The sequence below is a fragment of the Otolemur garnettii genome, unplaced genomic scaffold, assembly GCF_000181295.1.
Source record: "Otolemur garnettii isolate 467f Iridium unplaced genomic scaffold, OtoGar3 scaffold00107, whole genome shotgun sequence".
In the NCBI taxonomy this organism is placed as follows: domain Eukaryota; kingdom Metazoa; phylum Chordata; class Mammalia; order Primates; family Galagidae; genus Otolemur; species Otolemur garnettii.
This window is the reverse complement of record NW_003852502.1, coordinates 1,863,730-1,887,016: the sequence shown is the minus strand read 5'-3', so window position 1 is coordinate 1,887,016 and position 23,287 is coordinate 1,863,730. Positions and strand designations below refer to the sequence as shown.

Genomic DNA, 23,287 nt, shown 5'->3' with positions numbered 1-23,287 from the left:
TTTATTTTGACCACTGATTAAATCACACCTTCAGTGATCTTGGAGAAATGGAATATTTTCCTCACCATACTTCTGACCTGCCCCCAAAAGTATGAAATTAGTGCAAATCTAAAAAGAAAGACAGCATACCCAGGATTGATTCTATTCTGTCCTAAACAAGCTTATATTATGAAAGTGGAGATATTTTAGTAGACTGGGAATTAGGCAGTGTGACTTATGTGGGGCTGACAGCTCCATTTTTAGCTCCCGTCACTTGTGGTGGCCACCTCCCAGAGTGTGTGTTGAAAGGGTATCACAATCAGCTGGTGATGTCCTCTACTGGGCGGAAGGTCAGTGGTGCAATCAGGGCAGCTCACGTTTTCCACCCTGAACTATCTGGGTGGGAAGGGACCTGGGGACTGTAGATCTTATGTCTTCTGACTTATAAATGGAGATTTTCCTCAATCCTGTTGAATAACCTCTGGGGAAAGCCCTGTTTCTGTACTCCTGGCCCCTCACCAGGGAGGATTACCTGAACAGGACCCAGTGGAAGGGGCATGGTCCCTAACCCACAGACGCTGACGAGTCGCCATCTAAGTGTGGACCAGGATGATGTTAGAGTCCTCATGTGCCAGCCTGATAAGATCTTTGTGTTCAGTTCTCATCAGTCCTTTTAAACATACCTGTTTAGATTTTTCAATAACATAACTTACTTTCTGTTAATCCAGAGAAGAGAACCCATGTTTGCCTGTATTTTATAAAAAATGGATTATACTTAAATAAAGAATATCTTTATTCTAATATATTATTTTTATTTTCTATTTATTTTTTGAGACAGTCTCTCTCTGTTACCCTGGGTAGAGTGCTGTGGTTTCATCATAACTTGTTGCAACCTTAAACTCCTTTGAGCAATCCTCTTGTCTCAGCCTTCCAAGTGGCTGAGACTACAGGTGCCCACCATGGCACACAGCTAGTTTTTTCTATTTTTAGTAGAGATGGGGTCTTACTCTTGCTCAGGCTGGTCTCAAACTCCTGAGCTCAAGCAATCCACCTGCCTTGCCCTCCCAGAGTGCTGAGATTACAGGCGTGAGCCACCGTGCTTGCTTATCTAATATATTGTCTTTAATGTACCCCCAACTAATGTGAAACAGAAAACTAATGTCTAACATCATTGGGAGCTATAAAATATTCAATAGTAATCAAAGCATAAAGTGATCCTTTCCTGGTTTTCTTTACTCTCTACTCTGGTTATAATTTGTAAAATATAAATAATTACTTCTACAGGTTCCATTAGGAAAAATACTGTCATGAAATCAAGTGTATTTCCTTACTTCATATGTGTAAAATAGTATTTTAGTTAATATTAGTCAGCAGATATTCACGTGGCGTGATGAACAGAAGGGGACCTGCCCTCGGGGAGAGTGGAGGTGCTCCTGCTGAGTCCCACTACGTAGCGCAGATGTGTATACAGTATTTACAACTAAGACCTGAGCGTGTGTGTGGGGGAGCGTCTCATTTCTCCTTTGGTTACTATAATGTTACCAGTTTCAAGTCCGTGGAAGCCAGCCTGTCAATTGTGTTTTCTACACCAAAATGGATTCATTAGAAACTGGAATCTGCTTGGCCATCTTTAATAGAAGAGACTTTGGCTTAGTGACTTGTGGTTGTGTATAAAAGAAAAGCAGAATTATTGAGAAATGTATTCACAAGGGAGAGCTTTAAAGTTGCACAAACAGTGTGCATCCCGAAGAGCACACAGTTTTGATTTTCCGTTCCATAGTATCACCGACAGACATTTATGGGAAGCCCCAGGGTCACCAGCTTGGGGTTTTACATCTTAGGTTAAACTGCCTCTGTCTTCTACTGTGGCTGTCCTGTTATTACCCAGAATGCACTCTGTTAATTTTCACACTGGTTTTTATTTAGAATATAGCATAGCGTGTGGAGTTTTAAAAACTTAATGTTGATGGATCATTTATAATTTATAAAGTGGAGCCACAGCAGTTAAGAACTCAGGTTCTAGATTAGAGCCAATTTCAAATACTGTTCTGCCCCATGCAAAGTGCATAACTTGAACCAGTCACTTGCCTCTCTGAAGCTCAGTTTCCTAATCCCTAAAAGGGGGATTGAAGGCTCTTCCCTCTCCCAGGGTGAAGAGGCCATGAATGTCGCCCGCTCACTGCAGGCACTCATGCTCAATAGGCATTAGCTGTCTGTGGCAATAATTAGTGTTACCTTGGTTACAGAAACCCACATTCTTTGTTTTCGCTAATAATTTTTGAAATATTGTGTTGCTTGTCAAATATTGTGTTTGCTTGTCACAAAAAGTCAATGATACAAATTGACTTTTTTTGTGTGAAACAAAAGTGAAATTCTGTTAGCCCAGATTTTCTTTTAATTCACGGCATACCACCTCTCAAAATACATGAGTTTTAAGGCCCCACAACCTCTTAGAGAGCTTTTCTGAATCAGAGTGTAGTAAGTAGGTTTGCCATCTAGTGTATAGACCTAATTCAGAGTGTTCTACTATTGTGGGGATCTGTCTGTTGGCCAGTTTTGCATACAGAAATTTCTCTCTCCCCTTCACTGTTTCCCTGGAATGTACTTTCTCATCCTATACTTTTTTCCCCTTAAATCTCATACTTTAGTCATCATAACTCACCTTATTCTTAGAATTCTTTTCTACACACTTTTCCGTTTTTCCAACATTACATAATTATTAGTGAGAAAAGGTAAATTATTTTTCCTGTGTGGTGGCTTCCCCTGCCTACCATTTCAGTGTAAGGTGGAGACAGCAGAGAAAGATTCATTGACTTTGGTGACTCAGAGATCATTTGTAGCGGCTGTTCAGCGATTTGCTTTCCCAGCCTGTTGGTCCATTAGACTCTCCCAGGCTTTAAAAGTTTCTCATGCCTTTGGCACAATAATTAAGTTGGGGGCGGCGTGGGGGCAGGCATCAGATTTTACAACCCTTGGGGTGATTGGTTATGCCACCCAGTGGGGCCTGCTCCAGGAGAGGGTTGTGGATGGAGTGCAGTTAGGTTGGAATTACTGTGGAAATGAGGGGCAGGGAGGAGGCAGGGACAGGAAATGTCACCTATCATTCTGATAAATTTTGGTGGTGAAAGGCAGGAGAGAGATGGGACTGTAACTTAAGGAGCTAGCAGGAATTACAGCATGCTCACATCAGTAAGAACATCTGGCATATTATGTTAGCATATGTGGCAGTGAGTCTCAGCCCCTCTCAGAGCAGCAGTGTAGGAGCTGGGGATGGACATGCAGTTTGTAAACACTCTTAGGTAATTCTGTTGTACTCTTCCCTTACCCCCTTACTCCCTTCCCTCCCTCCTGTCCCTCTCCATCCATCCCTCTCATTTCTCCCCCTCCATCTAGCCCTCTCCATCGCTCCCTCCCCATCCTTCCCTCTCCATCCGTCATCCTCCTGCCCCTGCCAGTAGTTATCTTGCCTGTTTCTTTCTTAAATCAGGTGGGAGGGAGGTGAGTATCAGACACTTGTTCTTAAAGCTGACTTTCCTCATGGTAGCCTTGTTGCTCAGTATTTCTAAGCACGAGTTCTAGATTCACCTTGATTAGAGCATAAAGATCATACTTCCTCAACCTGTGCCGAGTCAGTTGAGGAACTATGTGGGAAGGTGGGGTGGATGCAGCCAGCCAGCACGACCTACAACAGATATAGAAGTCATGGGGCTTCAGTGTAGTGACTGAATGATTTACATGTGCAAATTATTATTTTTTTTAGTTTATGGGGACAGTTTTGAATAGCATACAGAAAATACTATGTAGTGCTACTACTATTTTTTTCCGAGCATCAAATATTTCAGAGGAAAAATCATCTTTCTCTGATTTTAAATATAGTATGATAAATGTCAAATTAACATCATATCAAATGTGACTTGTTCACTTAAACACTGCAGTATGAACAAAGCTGTGTCTCATCTTATCCTTTCTATGAAGACTCAGTACTTTGAAATGTTGCTATTGTTGCAGAATCTACAACTTCTGTTATATTTCTGGAGATCATCAAGCAAACGTGTTGCTGCACTTTTTCTAGTTACTATTTTATAGAAAACTATGGTTCCTTAGGTATGCCATTTTTAAGACCCTGCAAATTCTTCATCTGGAAAATAGAACAAATGCCAGTAAGAGTTTTAAAGGAAAGTTAAAACCTCCTACAATAATGGAATTAGCAATTGGAAGAAAAGAAGGTAGTTGGTAAGAGATCTGCAGACTGTTTAAGATGGAGCTCACAGCTGTCACACGCAGGACGGGTTTGTGCACAGTGTAGTTGGCACGTGTTGGATTCCATCCTTTGATGGTGGCAGTCATATTCTTAAAATGTTCTGTATCCCCAAAGCAGTTTGTCAACAGGACAGTGAGCAGAAAGCCACTAGCTAGATTCTGGAAGTTTGAATCAGACTACAGTCACTTCTGTTTAATTTGGAACTCAAGTTTATGATTGAAAGTACTTGAGAAAAAAAAAAAAAAAAACATAACCCTAGTCCAATCATGAGAGAAACACCAGACAAATCTCAACTGAGGGACGTTCTACGTCCCTCATACGGGGCTAGTCCTCCAAACCGTCCAGGTCATGGAGGCCAAGGAGAGCTTGGGAAACTATCAGCCAAGGGAATCCTAAGGAAACAAGGGGATGGGATGTAATGTGGGTCCTGGAACGCAGAAAGAACATTAGGGGAAAACCGAGGAAATCTGAATCCCACTTGGACTGTAGTTAATACTAACGTGTGCGTATTGCTTCATTAATTGTGACAGGTATAACTTACTGATGTAAGACAGTAACAGTGGGAACTGGACGCGGGGTGCGTGGGAACTCAACACGGGGTACACGGGAACTCTGTTCACTATTGTCAAAATTTATCTATGAATTTAAAACTCTGCTAAAATAAAAAGTTTTTAAAGATGTGGGAATAAACTTTGCAGGAAAGAAAGAGTTCCTGCCATAAGGTTGGCAGCACCACTGAACTACGGCGTGAGGAAGGAGAGAAGCCCGTGTTCTTGGGGACCACTCTGCCGTCATCGAGGCTGCAGGACCCCCAGGTTGTGGGTCTGGGGCCTCCTGTTTGGCATCTTTCTCTCTGTTTGTCCCCAGAAGTCTGATTCAGTTGACAAACAAGGAAGCTGTTGTTTCTTTTAATATCCTCTGTGCCAGTCAGTACTGGATTTCTCCACAGTTGATAGTCCAGTTTTAAAAGTCACAGGCTTCCCATTTCCTCAAGTGAGAAAGACTAAAGCCAAGGCTTGGCAGACGGCGTAGCTTGCATCTCACGACGCGCCCTGGCCACGTGGGAGCCTGGGTTGTTAGCAGCCTTCCGTGTCTAGCCTTTCTGTTGCACCTCTTTAGGTGTGTGTCTTCTTGGGTAGGGACAGATGCAGATCAGCAAGATACTCCTCTTAACCTGTGCCTATTTAGAGAAAAAAGCTTTAGGAAGAACTTGAAATAATTATAGGCACTCAAGAAGTTGCAAAAATAGTGCTGACAGTTCACCCAGCTTCCCTCAATGGTAACATCTTATATGAGTAGTAGTATAGCAAAACCAGGAAACTGACATTGGTACAACAGCGTTAACTAGACTACGGAGCTTTCTTCATTTTCACCATTTTTTAAAAATCTATATTCGTGTGTGTGTGTGTCCTGTGCATTTTTATCCCACATGGAGGTGGGAATAGCCATGGCCACAGTCAAGTTACAGAAGTGTTTCATCACCAAGAACTCTCTCTGCTACTCTTCCAGTCTTTCTTGTGGCCGTTCTTACTAATCTATAACATTACGATTCCCTAGAGGTTCTGATCTTCCTGTGAGGAGATGATTCTACCTTTATTTCCTGGAAATTATGTTTTGCAGTTTGTCATGGAAGAGGACTTTATCAAAATTTCTGGGTTTTTATTATAAAATAAAGAGTTCTTTCCCCATCCTCGCTCTACCTCTTACCCAAGAAAATCTTTCCCCACCTATTTTGCTTATGGTAGAAAAATTATTTTCATTTTGTGATTTCATTACTATGAAATTAGTTCCCTTTGTAATTTATTCAAAATAATACCTTAAGAAATGCATTTTGTGACTTCTAAAGGTTCTTGGGGTTCCCTCCCTTCCTCCGTCCCCCCTCCCTTTTTGTTTTCTTTTTTCCTTCTTCTCTCTCTTTGGACATTCATAATTATTTTTTTGCCATTTTAATATTAAAATAGTCACTTGACAACCCTCTGAGTCTAAGCTTTATCGAGAATTCAGGGCTAAATTTCTTTTTGTTCAGAATATGTTGGATTCTGGTATCAATATTGAAGGACTAGAGACTCTTAAGCCCTTGCCATTCTCCAAGCCTCAGAAATGTGAAGATAAGTGAAAACTAGAATTTTTTCAGGTAAACCTTTATTTGCTGAGTACCTGCTGTGTGCCGGAGGTTGTTTGCCACATGACTTCTCATGGAGGGCTTGGGGAGGGGCATTTACTGGTCAGCTCCTGCAGCTTGATCTCCTTCGCTGTGGGGTGGTCAGTGTGTGCTGGCAGTGCAAGGATGGCGTGGCCAGGGGCAGCTGTGTCCTGCCACTGCCTAACTGGACCCAGGTTTTCTCCTCCTAGTACGGGATTAACCCCAACCCAAATAGGCTGGGATGTTTTATATCTCTCTCATAAAGGGAACATTTCTTTACAATGTAAAAAGATAACTAATCAGGATTAACTTAAACTTTCTAAGAAATCAATGCATACCTGAAGACCAAATAATAGAATTTTTAGGCAAATTTTATAAATCAGACTTGAAATAAACACTAAGGAAAAAAAAATATGCTGTTTGAATTTTGTGTAACGAGGTACGTAGAAAACTTTCAAATTATATTTTGCTTTCATTTTTAGACTACCTCAAAATCTCTCCAAGTTGCTAGGTAGCAGAATTGTTCTGGCACTAGCTCAGAATTTGCTATATTGTGATCAGCACTGGTGACTGAAACACAGAAGGCCAGTGAGGAGAAAGGTCCCCTTTACTGCCCCTAGATAAAGCAAATGAAATCTGTGTCTCTCCACAGCGGATTCCTACTCCTTGCCAAAGGAATAATAGGCAATACTCATAAAAATGTGATCTTTGTGCTTGTTGCTAGGTTACCCAATTCTGAGCTTTTTTCTTTACAATACATAATTATCAGGAGAAAACCCAACAGTGAGAGAGATAAGAAATACAGAGTGGAAACCAGTAGTGTAAGTAACTGAAAATGATATTTCATTAGGGCCTGGATATGTAATAATAGGTTACTGGAAGAGGAAAAGATATTTGATTACTAACCAGGAAAGGATTCCAGTTAGCTGCAAACTAAAGTACTTTAGTGAAGTTCTTTCAATTCTAATCCCCTATTTCTATTTTTACAACTTTCTCTAAAGTGGCCATTTTAGTGTTGATCCTTAAAAAGTTTTTTACTGAATGAAATAATTTTCCCTGAAATTACAAAAACACATGACCTGCTCATTGATTGTGTAGGTTAACTTCCTACCGTCACTGTGGTATTAATGTCTCACTCCAACTGTCAGCAGCTCTGATTTTCATCTCTAATGATATTTCTGGATTTCCTATAAGAACCCTGAGAGTGTACTTGAAGCATCTTGTAAAGATTCATAGGTTCTCTTGTAGAGATTGTATAAAATATACCTATGTAAAATACCAAAACCATTGTCACTATCTTCCCGCCAGGCTGGTCTGCTGGCCATCTGGTTGTGGCCTTCTCCTCACTGCTCTGTGGTCTCTCCCTGGTGGACATCCTCCTCCTCCTCCCAGGCCTCGGTTCCATGGGCCTCCCCTCTTTTCCACCACTTCATCCACCCAGGCTCTTTTCTGCCTTTGCATTTGTTGTATGACCGGGCAGGTTCCTCATCTTTCTCACAAGACAGCTCCTTAGAAAGCCCTTTCCCGAGTGCACTGTATACCTTGATTCAGGTCCCCATCACACACCCCTGCTTGCTTCCTGTTTTAACCCTCCTCAAACATGTTTCCCACATCAGGACATAAAACTCTGCAAGGGTAGGGACCTGCTGGGCAGTCAAATATTTGGTGAAGAAATAATTGGAAAAAAATGAATGCATTTTTAAAAGATCAACAGCAAGGCCTTGATGGCTTCCTGGGGAAGGGCATTTGAGTGGAACTTGAGGACGGAGTGTGTGGAGATAGCAGAGTATCAGAGAGTAAGAGTTTGGGGGGAGTTGGGCTGTGCAAAGGCAGCTCTGTAGAGAAGCTTTGAATGAAGGCAGGCCTGTGTGTGTCTGTGCTGGCCTTCCTGGGGAAGTAGGAACAGATAAAGAATGAGCTTCCGGGAGCCGGGAAGACCTTTTCAGTGGGGAAGGAACATGATCACAGTGGCAGTCGTGTGGCTTCCTGTGGACGAGTAAGACAGTGTTCAGGATTGCCAAGGAGAAAAAATATTCACACCCCACTTCCTGTCTTGCTGATTATTTTTGTTATTTTTTAAAGGCTTCATTGGTGACTTAAGCTGCTTACCAGGGTAAAACAGGATGTAAGTATAAACTGGAATTGTCAATCTCTACATTCAGTCATGCATTTGCAAATATGTACTGATGCCGAGTCTGCTCAGCACAGCACCTCTGATGTGCCCTGTGAGGCCGTGTGTGTGACACTCTGCCACGCTGGTTTTGCACACGTATAATGACACACCACTTAGAGATTTAGCTACTGCTGCTGGAGCCAGGGAAGACAGAGCTGGCAAATACTTACCTCCCTAAATAGGAAGACGATTTTAGTAGGAAAATGTCAATTTATTACCTTGCACTGCAATAATTAGGTTGTCTAGAAACAGCTGGAGATAAGACAGCTCACCATTGCAAGGTGTGATGTGGTTGGTTTGTTTTTAAGACACCCTGAGGCCTGCATGGAAGCCCATGTGGTTTTCCTGCTGACGGTTTTGCTGCTCAGGTGTCCTCTGCTCCCTAAAGACCTGCTTTTCATCTGCCTCAACCTGCACCCATAACCACACCAGCTGTAATATCCTTACATTATTTCCACCCTTATTTTACCGTGCTTTGAAACTGGATTACAAGGGCAAATTTCACTGTTTTTGCACTTATTTATGAAGCTGAATCTACTAAAATAATTTAGTCAGCAAAGACATTGTGTGTTTTGCACTAAAACAGAAATATATTTCAGTCTTGAAACTAGGTCATATTATTATTGCCACAGAAAGAAAATCTTTTTTTTGTTTTGTTTTGTTTTTTTCCCCAGAATATTAGTCTCTATAGCTCTTGCTTACTGATAGGGCAGAGTGGTTGCCATGGTGATCTGACAGCCTCTGGAGGGAACAGGTCACAGCCCCAGCCTCCGACAACCCACCCGGCTGGGAGAGCCCCTCTGTAAAGGATTTCCTTCCATGGTAATTATTTGAGTTACTGGAATAAAAAAGTTTAATTCCTGTAGCTTAGATTTGCCCCTAGATTTGTTTTTCACTGTTACCTACTATAATTAAAGAGAAGCCATTTATTATAAAGATGGTATTGTAATTTTCTTTAAGAATAAGGTTAAATATACTGTATATTAATTATCCATAAATATATTCATCATTCCATAAGTAAGTTCTCAAAACACTAAGTAACCTTTGCTCTTATTCATGTGAGCTACAGAGCTGGAAGCAGGTCCACAAGGTGCTGATGGGATGGATCTGTCAGTGTCTGGGGTCTGCAGGGTCTCAGTGCGTGTTCTTCCATGACAGGCTCCCGTGGTGTATAGAGACTGCTCACGCCCCGCCCGGGGACATGGGTGGCGTGATGCTCGTCTGCAGCACCTCCCAGCAGCTCCAGACCTGCAGGGGTCCGAATCGGCACACTCCTAGGCAGGGGGTGTGTGGACACTGCCCTTAGGGGTGGGGGCTGCGGAGTGCTCTGTGCTGCATCTGTCACCTTATCAGTTTGGCACCGCGTGATGGGGGACGGCTCACATCCCCTTTGGCAGTTACCAGGTAACCGAAGAGCCTACTCCTGAAGTGAATCATGTGAACTTAATTCGATTTGCTACACAATTAACATTTGTGGAAACCTAGGGAAAATCCTTGTGGGCTGGTGATTTGTTAAATGTAATCACGCTCATTTGGCGGACTGGGATCTGACAATGATGAAATCCTACTATATTGTGAACCCAGATAAATATGTATATAATTTTTTAATGAAGTTTGTGTAAGTTATATATTCCCAGGGGTGACTGAAATGTTTGTCCCAAACTATTTGACATGTCTGCTTCTGTGCACAGGGGTCGGGCCATCTGTGTCTGCCCACGGCCACTTGAAGGCAGCTCTCTGTGAGCCCCCAGCTCTAATAAGCACTCAAAGCCAGGGGACGGTGCCAGCAGCCACTCATCAGAGCTGCAGGGTCCGTCTGAGATGGGGCCCCAGACTGTGTGTGTGTTTACATTTTAATTTAGATGAATTTAATTGCAGTAACCGGCTCTTGTCATCTGTTTCAATTGCAAAAAAAAATTTTTTAACTTTATTCTCAAGAGACATTTCTTTAAATACTCTAGAAATTTTGTTCTGTAGTATTAGAGTTCTACAAAGTGAATAAGCTGTGATGATTAGCTATAAAATACTTACTGTAAAGAGAGAATTAAATTTCATATTCCAGATTAAGTAAAGATTAGGATAAAAGTTGTAAGCTAAATTTATTTAAAATCTTTTTCTGATCAAAAAGCTATCACATTTTTAACCAAATTACTTGGTTACCAAAATTCATGTAGATTTTATCATAAATAAGGAAATAAATAAAAGGAAACAAATTTAATTGCTTGATGAAGCACTTACTAGGATAAAACTTATAAACTAAGTTTACTTAAAATCTTTTCCTAATCAAAAAGCTATCACATTTTTACCAAATTACTTAGTTACCAAAATCCATGTAGATTTTATTACAAATAAGGAAATAAAAGGAAACAAATTTAATTTCTTGATGAAGTACTTCAGTGATTTTTTTTTTTTTGGCTTATATTAAAAAAAAACCAGTCTTTCAAACTTACAGGCTACCATAAGTTGAACATGAAATTTCAAATCAGAATTTAACATCAGAATCAGATTCAAATCAGAATTGAAAATCAGCTGTACAGTCCACATCTGCACTCCGGCAGCCTGCGAGGAGTTAACTAGAAGCAAGTTCAACTCATGTCCACCCATCCTCTTAAGTGCACATCTTCAGTAAGTATTGTTTTCAAGCAATCAAAGCATATGAACTTGAACTTGCCTTACTGCAACTCAGATGAAAGAGATTCAAGTATTCCCCAGTGACTGGCCCCTGCCTCAAGGCACTAAACTGCCAAGCTTTTTGTAAGTTTTTAAAATCTTGATTGAACTTGACACAAACAAGCAGATAACAATGGCACCACGTTCAGAATTTGCCTTGTATCCACTCAAGTCTCTTGTGGACACTCAAATCTAAAGTCTCTTGTAGTGCGTGAGAGGTTAGCCCGGAGAGCTGGGGCCCTCACCAACAAACCCTGCACCCAGGTGCGGTGCTGGTCACCTCACTTACCCTCTCTCAGCTCCCGTTTCTTCCTTGTCCCAGCCATGTAGAGTTGGTAAAAGGATTAAATGAGACTCTATAAATAATTAAGCTTGAATACTAAATAAGAATATCTGTGTGGTTACTACTCAGTCTGGGTTACTAGCATCTGGGTTTTTGTTCTCTGCACACGTTCATTTCATCTTTTTGTGAGCTGACAGCGTACAGGCGTATACATTTCTTTTTTTCTATAGGCCTCTATGCTTCTCTGTGTGTCTGAGAGGATGTCTTGATTACGTACAGGACTGACATGTCTGTGGGTGCTCCGTGCCCTTTCAGTCCATGACTATATGCCCAGTCCTGTGATCTCTGTGGGGATGTCCGTGCTGTGTGTCTTAGCCTCTGATTCCTAATTGAGGGACCTGATTGAGTTTATGTAGTTTTAGCCCTATGCCGATAAAAAAATGTTAAGTAAACACTGTGGCCCATCTAAATAAAATGTACTATTTTTAGCCTTTTCTATGAACTGTATGTATTTAACTTGTCTAAATTTATTATTAAATAATACTTTGGGGAATTTCTAATTTTATATTTTTATGCTTAATTACAAAAGTATTTAGAAGCAGACCCGAGTCACTAAGCACCCTTTTATTAACGGATCTACAGTTTTACCAAATGTATTAGAAATTTGTTTGCACTGAGCATATAGTACGGACTTTGTGAGAATATGTGGAGAATTAGGTTCCTCTTTTCAGCATACTATTTATCCAGTTATAAGAGTTAAAAAGGAGGTATGTGTGTTTTCCACCTAATTCGGAAATAACTCTTGATTCTTGAAAATTCCAAAATGAAAATGTGTGTATGCAAATTAATAGACATTCAATTGAAAAACTGCTTTATAAGAGATATTAACTAAATTTAAATGTAGAAACATAGATATATAAATACAGTGGAGAGGAAAGTGCATTTTGGATTCTGATTTTATTTTAATTGGATACAGATAATAATTTCTATTGCTACATCATCCACCCATAAATAATGGAGCACTTACAACCCTTTCCTTAGATCAGGTATTCCTGCTAGAAATGTATTTGCTGTGCTAATTCGCTCAATTATTATACTATGAGAATACAAAGATAAATGTATTAGTGGGATTCAATTAACACGTTTCTGGCTACATTTCCTGAATAATTGATGATAGCATGAAACGTTTATTTCTTCCTTGCTTTATTGGTAAGATTGCTGTCATCGAGTGACTGGAATTAAACTGATGGAAAGAGTAACTTGATCTGACTTACTCATTCAGCAAAACCAAGCTTTAAAGGCTGTGTTGCTAGGGCACCCAAGATTAATTTTTTTCATAAAATATATTTAATTTCAGTAAAAATATGGCACATCTATTTTGGTGTCATGCAAATAAAAATATAGTGGATTTTTCCCCTTTTCTTGCCACTTCTACATTTAGCAAGTTGTGTTGGCATTCTTTGTACATAATTTAAACACATTCAAAGAAAAATTAAAAAGTAAAATAAAAACACTTTTATCAAAAGATTATAATTTGTAAAATAGCAGATATTTTAGCCATGTTTTCTTTTAATCTAGCTTCTCGAACCTTTCAGAAAGGTGGTTCCATTTGGAGAGGAATCACCCTATGCTAGTAGTTTCAGTTTGTAAGTAGTCCTGAAACTTAAAAACAGATTCTGAAGTTTCAGTCCCTCAGATTCTAGAAGAATATATTTTCTCTGTCATGAGAGAAAGGTACCGTCAGGTTGCCGTAGCCGGCATTGATTTTTGTCCTCAGAACACCATTTGGTGGTGGTAGACTCCTACATGAAGCATTTTGTGGAAAAACAAGCAGAAAAGTTGAATTGCTTTGTAGGATCATCAAAAGTTGCTTTTTAGGAGTGCTTTAAATTCCGTGGTGCCAAGCAAAAGAAATCCTACCTTACAGGGCGGCTTGTTCCCGGATGACCCAGCCTGCCAGTTGCTCGGTGGTCATTAGCCTCCACATTCTAAAGAAATTCCAGCTCCAACGCTCTCGCGTCCCTGCCTTCTTCTATAGGAAGAATTTGAACTATAAAATATGAGCAGCCTCAGCGTCTGTGGAAAGTTAAGAGCACTGCCTTTTTTCTCCTTTATTGAATCTAAAGTGTTTTAGCAAAAGCATTGTAGCCCTGTACATTTTAAAGGTCAAAACTTGCATATAATGTATCAGAGAAGAAAAAAATAAACTGAATGTGTTGTAGGGAGATTTAATGAAAACATTATTTTTTTAAGCTATTTTTCCTAGTGCTCTCCAGGTGAAATAATGAAAGGACTTTGGGTCATAGTTCAAAACTGTTGAAACTATGTTCAACTAGGGGGAAGTTTGACAGCAGAATCAAGCCAGGTTTTACCTGGAAAACCAAAGCAGTTATATGAAGTACTGGTTCTTAACTTTTGTGATTGCTAATTCAGGTTTTATGAAAGCTGAAATGAGTTAATATTTTAAAATATTTAAGGGTGGGCTCTGAACCAAAATAAACATGGTACACTTTTAAAAAAGGGATTTTAGGTAAGATTATAAATTACAAAACTGACGTGTCACTTCTTTGCTTTTACTTATATCTGATTTTAAAATAGCCAGATTAACAAAACTATAATTTTGAGAAAACAGTAGCAATTTCTATCATAGAACTGTTATAATAATCTCTAAATTAATGCATAAATTATTGATTTATTGTTAAATTTTGATTTTAAAATTTATTCCTTGTCAGTTTCTACAGTTAACAATATCAAGATTCATAGACAACTTTATATTCACATATATTTTCATTCTGGCGTAACTACTGAATTTGAACCAGGATCATTTCTATGCATATTTTAATACCATTCTTTCTTTTAGGTAGCTAGACTGTATCCAGGGAAACCCACTAGATCCGAAATAACATTTCTAACTTTATAAAGTAAGCTACAGTTTAAAAAATGGAATCTGAATTTAAATAAAAATCCTAATTTAGGATTCAGTTTTATTCTTTAACTAGCTGAAAGATCTTAGGAAGAAAAAGTACTAAATTACCAGTAATTTGCATTAAAGGGGAAGAATTTTTTTTTTTTTGTCAGCAGACATTGAAGCTATTTCAGTGAAGTTAAGTGATAGAGATCTTAGATTTTAATTTAGTCAAAATTATGCTTTTATCTCAAAACTTAGCTCAACCATATTTTAGGTATTACACAAATCTGGTTGAAATTATATTATTCATATCCTGTTTTATTTAATTATATTGGCTCAACTATGTCTTAAAAGTGAGAAATCTTAGACTAACAAGTGTTTATCATATGCATTTCATGTGTACGGCCTTCCCAAAATAAGCATAGCTGAGACATTTGAGGGGGCATCCTGTTAGTATGGGGGTAGGTTAGGGACTTTGCTTTCTGTAGAATTAATTTTGTACGTCCACATTCTGTGAAAAATTGGTGCATATTAATATATATCTTAAATTTTGTTTTTAAAACATGATAAATGTTTAAAGCATTAGTTTAAAGAAAAATAATATTTTTACATTAGTAAAGTTGTATTTATTTAACTTGGTAACGAAATTAATTTGGAGTTGTTGGCATGTTGCCTTTGCAGGTTTCTGTGACTCATTTGCTGAGAAAGTGTGATTCAAGACACCAGAATCATTTTTTCTCATCTGCTAAAATACATGTTTTGACTATGGGCAAGCTTTCATGGAAGATTTAAAACAAATTTAAAACAAATACTCTATGATAATATTTGGAAGCTGGGTGATACCTTGCCTTACATAGCTAGGACTAATACAAGTTTCTGAGTTCACAGACTTTAAAGCTATTAAAAATACATCATTCGGAATACTAGTTTTTTAGTTATATTTTTAGAGTTTAACTCTTGCACTGCTAATGACCTGTATAAACGAATTGCATTTAGAAGCAAAATCTCTGCTGTTTTATTAATTTAATAACTAATAAGGACTAAATGGTATTAGGATTTATGTTTAAAACTAAGCACATTCACAACTCATTTAAAGCCATTTCTTAATGTTTTCTCCTAGAAAATCTATGATAACTCTGTGGTCTGTGTTTTGTTCAGTGTTTGTTACATGTGTAGTTTTATTTACTGCCCCCCCCCAATAAAATACATTCTCATAGATTGTGTAATAATCATGTGATCCAACCTGAAACATTTTACTGGCAACATCATTTAAAACGTCTATTTTTGAATTATTACTTTAAGATGTGGAACGGTGTTCCTCATTATTCTAAGGAGAAACATGAAGTCCCGATTCACTAGATGAGGCTACAGGCAACTATACCTATTTTGACTTGTGACGTATTTCTTATCACAGTGTCCTGCTTTTTTGACTTCCCAGTAAATGCTTAGAAAAAGTAGTTAATGGTTATGTCAGCCTACACCACCTATAAGAAACATTTACAGAAGGCCTGTGTAATTTTTGTTCTTACGCTGAACTTTCTTCATAGCTTTCCAGCTCAAGATGGTTCATCGTCTTGCACAACGGGCTTGATCCAACTTTCTGTCATAGAAGATCTGAGTGGAAATTATTTCTAAATTGTTCTTAATAAGAAATCCGAGCCTGGAATTGTCACTTACTAAACAACAAAAAGTAAATGATTGTTTTAAAAACATCCCAGATGATATTGGGTGGTTGGTCTTTGTTCTTGATGCTGTTTTTTCCCGGGATATGTCCATCGCGTCCAGTTATTTATTGGGCTTTTTCATTGGCAACTTTTCAGAAACTGACAGGCCACCTTCTATGGTACCTCCGCCTGGAAAATAGGCTGTTTTTGTCGGGGTGTCAGGAGAACACTGCGGATTTCTCTTTCCGGCCTCAGGACCCAACAATGAGGGTCCAGGCTCCTTGCTTCCACCAGGGGGCAGCACCTGCCACCACTGTTCCTTGATGCCCGACAACATCGTTCACCTCCTGGTAAATACCTAATGTATTTTTGGTACTTTCTTGCACTTTTAAGGGTTAGTAAGCACTCGTTAAATGGCAGCTGTTTAGAGATTGCGTTATAAGGGACACTACTTCTCAGGTTAGCCTGTTCTGTGTGCCTGTGTTCAGTCTCCAGTGATGACTGGGTCTGTCATTTCACATTCCTTTTGTGTGTTCTAAGGTAGGGATTCCTCTAACCTGGAAAACTTTCCGAGGAAAACAGAAACTTAGCAATTTTTGAGCACCGTAGCATGTCAGGCACGAAACCAGGCACTTTTTCTACGCTGCCCCACGATCCTAACCGGCCAGACAGCAGCAGTCACAAAACAGTAGGAAAGACGGCAAGGCAGAATTAGTCGTTCTTCTGTTTTGGTGCTCAGTAAACAGAGGCTTGAAAAGGTTGAATCATAGCAGAAAAAACATTTCCTTCAGCTAGACTTCCACATTCCGTGCTGTATGAATTATACCATACAATCTTGCCATAAAAACAAGAAGATTTGTCGGGGGAACTGAAGCCACAGAGGGGAATGCTTGAAATACGGGGTTCAGCAGTGTAGCTCCAGTGACCCCCTGACAGAATTAGGGGTCAATGGACTCACTTAAATGGGGAAATAAGGTTAAGTGTTTACATATTAAGTTGAGATATTGATGGGTCCTCTGAGAGCTCAAATATTTATGCGTCTACCATACAGAGTATATAACATTTATTAAAACATAAAAATAAATGCAGTTCTTTTATAGTTCAGAAACCTCTCCATAATATTTTATCTGAAACTGTAATGGATCCTGTTCTATTAATTTTTACATGCCCTTTCTTACCTGCTAGAAAAGTTAAAGATTCTCTGTCCTTCCCAATTTCAGTACCTTACTTTGTCTTCTAAAAACAAACAAACAAAAAAATGTGTCTTGTTTTGTTACAGAAACAGTAACTTATTTTGCCTACGATTTTAATGACCTGGAGTTGTTGTTTCCCATTGCTTGCTTCCTCTTCTGGCGGTAATATGCATAGCAGTCCAGATGGTAATGTAAACAATTCCAGTTATGCTCATTTGAATCATTTGGTAGAGCGAAAAGGTTCCCAGCACCCGGGAGCATCTGCTCATTGCTCTGTGAATTGCTGTGGTGATTGAGTTTGTGTTAGACTCTCTGCATACAGGGCGTCCACCTTTCTGTCACATGCGGAACAGGCTTTTAAGACCAAACTTAACCCACATGCCTCCCACGGCTATGTTCTAAAACCTGGATAACCCAAGTCTGCCTTCCAGTCTGTCATTCTCTCTCATTCCTATTTCATTTTCTCCTTGTTCTTGCGTTTCTCAGTGGTAGGACCTTGAAGTTTGCTGGAGAATGATTAAGCCAGGTTTGAATCTTACTTGGTGAGGTCTGCAGCTGTGGGACCTTGGGCCAGTTCCTCCATCTCACTTTCCTCACCTGCGAAGTGAATATAATATCATGGAATTTGTTAAAATTATTAAATGAGATAAAATATAATGCAGCACTAGGCCTGGCACTCCATAATATTGGCTGCTATTCTTATTAACATATTTCAGAATGAAAATTCTCATAGTTGCAAAAAGGTATCTTCACAAGTAAATTCAAACACCGTATTTGGAAATATATTCAATATGAGTCTTTGGGAAGGATTCTGTTTTCTTTAAGCACCTGATGATGTATATGAAAGCATGCGGTATCACAGACGATGGTGTGTAGGTGGACTATGTGGCTTGTTTGGGGTTCTCTTTTAGTCCTTCTAACTGGATCCTCAGACCCTAAATAGCTGACGGAAAGTTTCTCTTGGTGCCTGTTGCTCATGGTCACATGTTAAGCCATGATCTGCTTTGGAACCTGACGGTCACAAGTTCTGTCTTTGTTCATGTGGACTGAGCCAGACACATACCCAGCTCTCCAAGAACAAAGACCATAACCACGGACTCCCACCTCTAGCCTGTACTCTAGATGCTACTCATAAATTCCACAACAGCTAATGGGATAGGCCATTACTTAATTCCCTGTCGTGTGTAGCTTTCTGAATCAAAAGTCATCAACCATGATTTTTTAAAACATGAGTGCCCTTCATGCAGCCAGTAGAACGGAAGAATACAGTTAATCTGGGTTTTTAAGGGCATGTAGTTACTATAGCTACAGTGTCATGTGTTGATAATGAAGAGAGGTACTTTGGGAAGGATTAATTTTGTACATTAATCTAAAAACAAGCCAGCAGATTCAAGTATTTTTCTGCGTGCAAGTGTGTGCATGCCTCTGTGTGTGTGTGTGCACAGCTTCTGCATGAAAAACAAGTTGAACAAGGGTGCCCGTTTTGATGGCTGCCCAGAGAAACACAGACTCACACACAAGTTGTTGGTGTGCGCGTCTGTTCAGGAGGAAATGAGTGTGCCCCTGTCTGATGGACCTGAGCATCTTATTCTAATTGCTTTTAAAGAAGTTTTAACCAAAATCCATGGAAGAAATAACTTGAGGCTCTTTAATATACCTTGGCTAGCAAAGAGTTGGAATTTTAATCTGTTTCAGTCTGTCAGAGTATTTCCTTAATTACTTAATTATACATAATGTACAGCAATTGTTTCCAAATTAGGGAAAGCCTACATGCAAAAATTACAAATTTATGTGACACAAAATAGGAACTTTTATTTACATAAGACAATGATTCTTCCCTGGACTTTCTTCCTTATTTCACAGTCATTTGATAATGAGCTTATTTCTGCCTCATAATGAGATGATACTGTACACATAGAAAGCTGCTTCCCACGCTCCAGGGTGACCGCGGTTCACGTTCAAGTGCGCCCCGCAGCAGATGCTTCTCTGCTTGTGCGAACATATAGATGTGTTCCTGGAAAGAGTGATGCTCACATTCCTGAGGAGTTAGCAGTGTTGCTATTTGGAAAAAAAAATTTAGTTCGATGATGTTAGTCACTATGCTAAAAAGGAGTGATTTTAACAAACACTGACAGGGTATTTTGTGGAAGGCCAGTTTTCTAAATCACTAGTTAGAAAAAATAGTATTTTGTAACAGGTGTAAAATCCGAGGCATTTAGTGAAATATTTTGCCCTCGATTTTCCTTGGCTAGTTTGTTTACAGAGAATTCAGTATTTGGGGAAGATGGAAAAACAGCCTGTGTCAGCTAAAGTAATAAAACTGAGTTAATCCCAAATTGACAGTTTAAAGCCTTGTAAAATTATTTGCTGTAATCAGGAAACAGTCCACCAATCTGTCCTCTCTTTTCGTCTTATTAATAGCGGAATCTCTTAGGTGACTTTTTAAACCATATGTATTAAAAATTCTAAAGTTGTTCGTGGAGATTTCCTGTTGCTAGGAACTACCAGCACTTACTTATGTGTGATGCTGTAAGTTGTGGTGTTGAGGCCAAGTGCAAGTGTTCAGTGGGCTCTGCAGAGCTAATCGTCCTGTCTGCGTTTCCTTCCTGCCCTGATGCACTTGTCCCTGAGAAATGTACCTGCTGTGATTGGGCATGAGCTGTTAGGAATCTTTCATGTAAAACTTTCTGCTCAAGTGAAAATTTAAAAATAGTATGATAAGTAAGAAAATGTGGGCCTCCTCAAACCCTTTGTGAAGCAAAGCAGTGTAGAAATATTTGAATAAAAACCAAAGGTTTTATTTTAGGTAATAGGTGTGACTGGTAAAAATTAATATTATTTTCTTTAGACAAGTTTAATTACCCATCTCTCTTTTGAGATTTTTTTTTAACTATTTAAAATTTTCACTTTCAAATATGAATTTTTATTTGAATAATATGTTTTCCTGCAGATAATTTTCTGCAGTGCTCCACTGGGGTTGAGATTTTATGTGTGGGAACCAGATCTCTGGCCTGATGGTGTTCGGAGTCCCTTGGAGGAGACAGAGAATTGGGCCACTACTGTGGACCGTGCTGAGTTTGGGCTCCCGGAGTGAGGCAGAAGCCTGTCTCTCGTCTGCTGTACGGGTGGATCCTAAGGTGACACCTGAGATGGGCACACGCAGCCGTCAGGTGAAGAGCAGTGGGTTGGGCAGGGACCAAAGGCGTCTGCCAAGCCTGGCCACCAGAGCCAGGAAGGGGCGGCTGACCGGAGCCGCTCCGCCCGGCCCGAGGACAGAGGAATTGCAGCCACTAACCGGAAAGTAATCCACGTTGGTTGTATAGAATTTGAAAAATACAGGAAACAAGAGAAAAGCTATACTAATTTGAAGCCTCAGGGGTGACTGCTATGAGCGTTCTGTCGCCTTTTTATCGTGCCTGACACTGGCACTCATGGAATAGCCTGTTCGGTGTGGTTCCCGTTTGGCTGGACAGAAGGTGAGTGCGCAGGCGCAGAATCCCACACGCAGGACCGCGCGGCGTGATGACGTCGGACCGTGCTCACGTTCTCTCCGTTGCCTGCTGCTTTTCACGTCACAATGTACTGAAATGTTTTTAATGACCTTGGGTGCAGTTGCATTTCGAGTGAGTTATTTTAAGTCGTGGCGTTTCATTCCTGTAAATAAAACAAATTCTTGAAGCCGGCCGTCTCGATTCTTCTCTGCAGGAGGAATGCTTCTTGAACCTAGAAGCTCCTATATCGAGAGTATGTGGATATGACACACCATTTCCTCACATTTTTGAGCCATTCTACATCCCCGACAAGTGGAAGTGCTACGATGCCCTTCGAAAAATGATCAACTATTGAGCACATAGGTAGGTGCGGGCCGCGCTGTGCCCCATCTGGGCACACTGCTCAGGGAAGAGCAGCCGTCATCAGTGTGTTGTGTTTTGGGAAAAGGCAACTTTCAGAACAAAACGTACACGTCAGAAAAATTCAGCTTTACAGTTGTATATTCACATTTAGTAGAAGCCTGTCAAGCGTGCACGTGATGTAATTTCTAGAAAACGGATCCATGCCCTGAATAATCACTTGGTGAAGGAAATGCCTACTGTGGTTGAGATCGAAATTATAGTACCGTTGTCCCAACTTCTGCCTCCATTCCTGTATATTTTTTCAACTGTTTGAGTTATTCACGAGTAGGAGTAATTTCTGTTTCTTAAAAGTGGCCCTTCAAAAAGCACCATTCATTTGGGCCCCAGCTATTTATATGGTAATTCCTAACATTCTGAAATTTGCCTTCATATTACCTGAAAAATAGATTTGTTGAGCAGAAAATCTCTTTATTATGTATGAGGGAAATTTTTATTTGGAAAAAAAATCAAAAAACCCTCAAAACCCAACACCATTAGTATTTCCAGACCTTTTCTGGCCAGTACATGTTTTTAAAATAGTGGATAATAAATGCCATTTATTCATTGTGATTTCTCAGTCATGCTTATCTGCCCCTTCAGCAGTGTTATTCTAACAAAAGTGAATACATTAAAAATTGAGTTAGTTTTCCAGAGTTTTAAAACAGAAGTTCCTGTCACACACAGATTTTGAAATGTTTCAAAATGAATAGACGGGATTAGATCCTTTACATTTTAACTTCCAGGTTGTCCACAGTGGTAGTACATTCTGAAGAACCATGATTTTTCAAAGGAAAAAGAATAAGTTCTGTATAATAAACACAGCCTAGAGGTTTTAAAGACTGGTAATGCTGTAATTCTTGACTACTATGTATGAGTAGTAAAACTAGCTCACTTAAAACCAGAGAAGAGGGGACTTTTTATTTGTACAAATAGAGCAAATAATGTTCCCTGTGCTATCACTGTGCTGTCACTGGGCTCTGTGCTAGCATGGACCCCACAGTTTTTACATTCTGTTCTCACGTTGTTATAGGTGCTGCCCCTCTCATAACTGTAGGTGTAGATGCCTTACTTCTGAAGTCGTCTTAGTGTTTGTGAAAGCAATTGGCCTCTACAATAAATTGCCCTTAGAACTCTTTAATAAAAACATTTCCTTACTTTTTTTTTGTGCATGTGGTTCCCTTCTGTGATATTTTATCACAATAGAAAATCAAGGTTTTATTAATAATGGTGGCCACAAGACTTGTAGCTGTTTTTGAAGTAATAGTATTTAGATGCTGGTTTTAAATTTGTATTTCAATTTGTACGTAGATGCCCAAATAGGTATTATCTATTTTTTTAAACCTAAGAAAAATATTTCAAACTCTGCTGAAAATAAAGGAATAGTCATTTTTTGCCAACAGTTAAATGTGGTATTAAAAAAAGTAGCCATGCATGCAATTGAGAATATCTCTAATTTCTTTTACAGATAAGCTGGAAGATTGTGGCTAGATATGAAGATATTTTTCTGAAATTTTTTTACATATCCTCAGATTTATCTCGTCTTGAATATAGTTTTTAATGAAATGAACTATGATGGATATTGGCTGAAAAGTTATGAATTAATTATTGTATTGTAACACACATGAGTTGGTGATTTTCATTGAGTGTTTCAGATTAACTTTTTAAAACATTCCCCATGGTAGTCTCATAAAGTCTGTTTAATTTTACATCTGTAAATACTGGATTTGGGGTAATATCAATAAAGCAAAATCAGATTATCTTCAGGTTGTGTATGTCCTTTTTTTTAATTAGTAAAAATAATTTTTGTTACTGCGTAATGGATTGTTAACTTGTTAAATAAATCTGAATTAAAGTGAAATATTTACTACAGAAATGGTATCTTTTCAGCTTTATGGTATTTGCTTTAGTTTTTATGACCAATGTGGTTGGATGCAAAACTTCAAGAATGTTCTTCCTCCGTTTCCCTCCTGCCTCAGTGCAGTGACTGATGGGTGCACCTGCTTCCCGGAGAGTGTGGGACAGGCCCATCCTGCTGCCTCTCTGCCCTGAGATGGACAGCATGAGCTGTCTATTATAAAATCGCCAAGTTTGAGCTGTAAAGTTCTTTTTTTTTCTTGCTG

The 23,287-nt window shown here is 39.3% G+C and overlaps 1 protein-coding gene across 2 annotated transcripts in view; it reads left to right on the top strand.

Moving 5' to 3' along the window:
- Positions 1–22,939, top strand: part of BCKDHB (branched chain keto acid dehydrogenase E1 subunit beta) — a 201,083-nt gene extending 178,144 nt beyond the window's left edge. The window contains exons 8-9 of one of the 2 annotated variants that reach the window (XM_023517276.1): positions 20,980–21,128; positions 22,633–22,939. In XM_023517276.1, coding sequence (XP_023373044.1) covers positions 20,980–21,120 — 141 coding nt within the window. In that variant the 3' untranslated portion in view covers positions 21,121–21,128; positions 22,633–22,939. The remainder of the gene's footprint in view (positions 1–20,979; positions 21,129–22,632) is intronic. The other variant, XM_023517275.1, reaches the window with a different exon arrangement.
- The last annotated feature ends 348 nt before the right edge of the window (positions 22,940–23,287 follow it).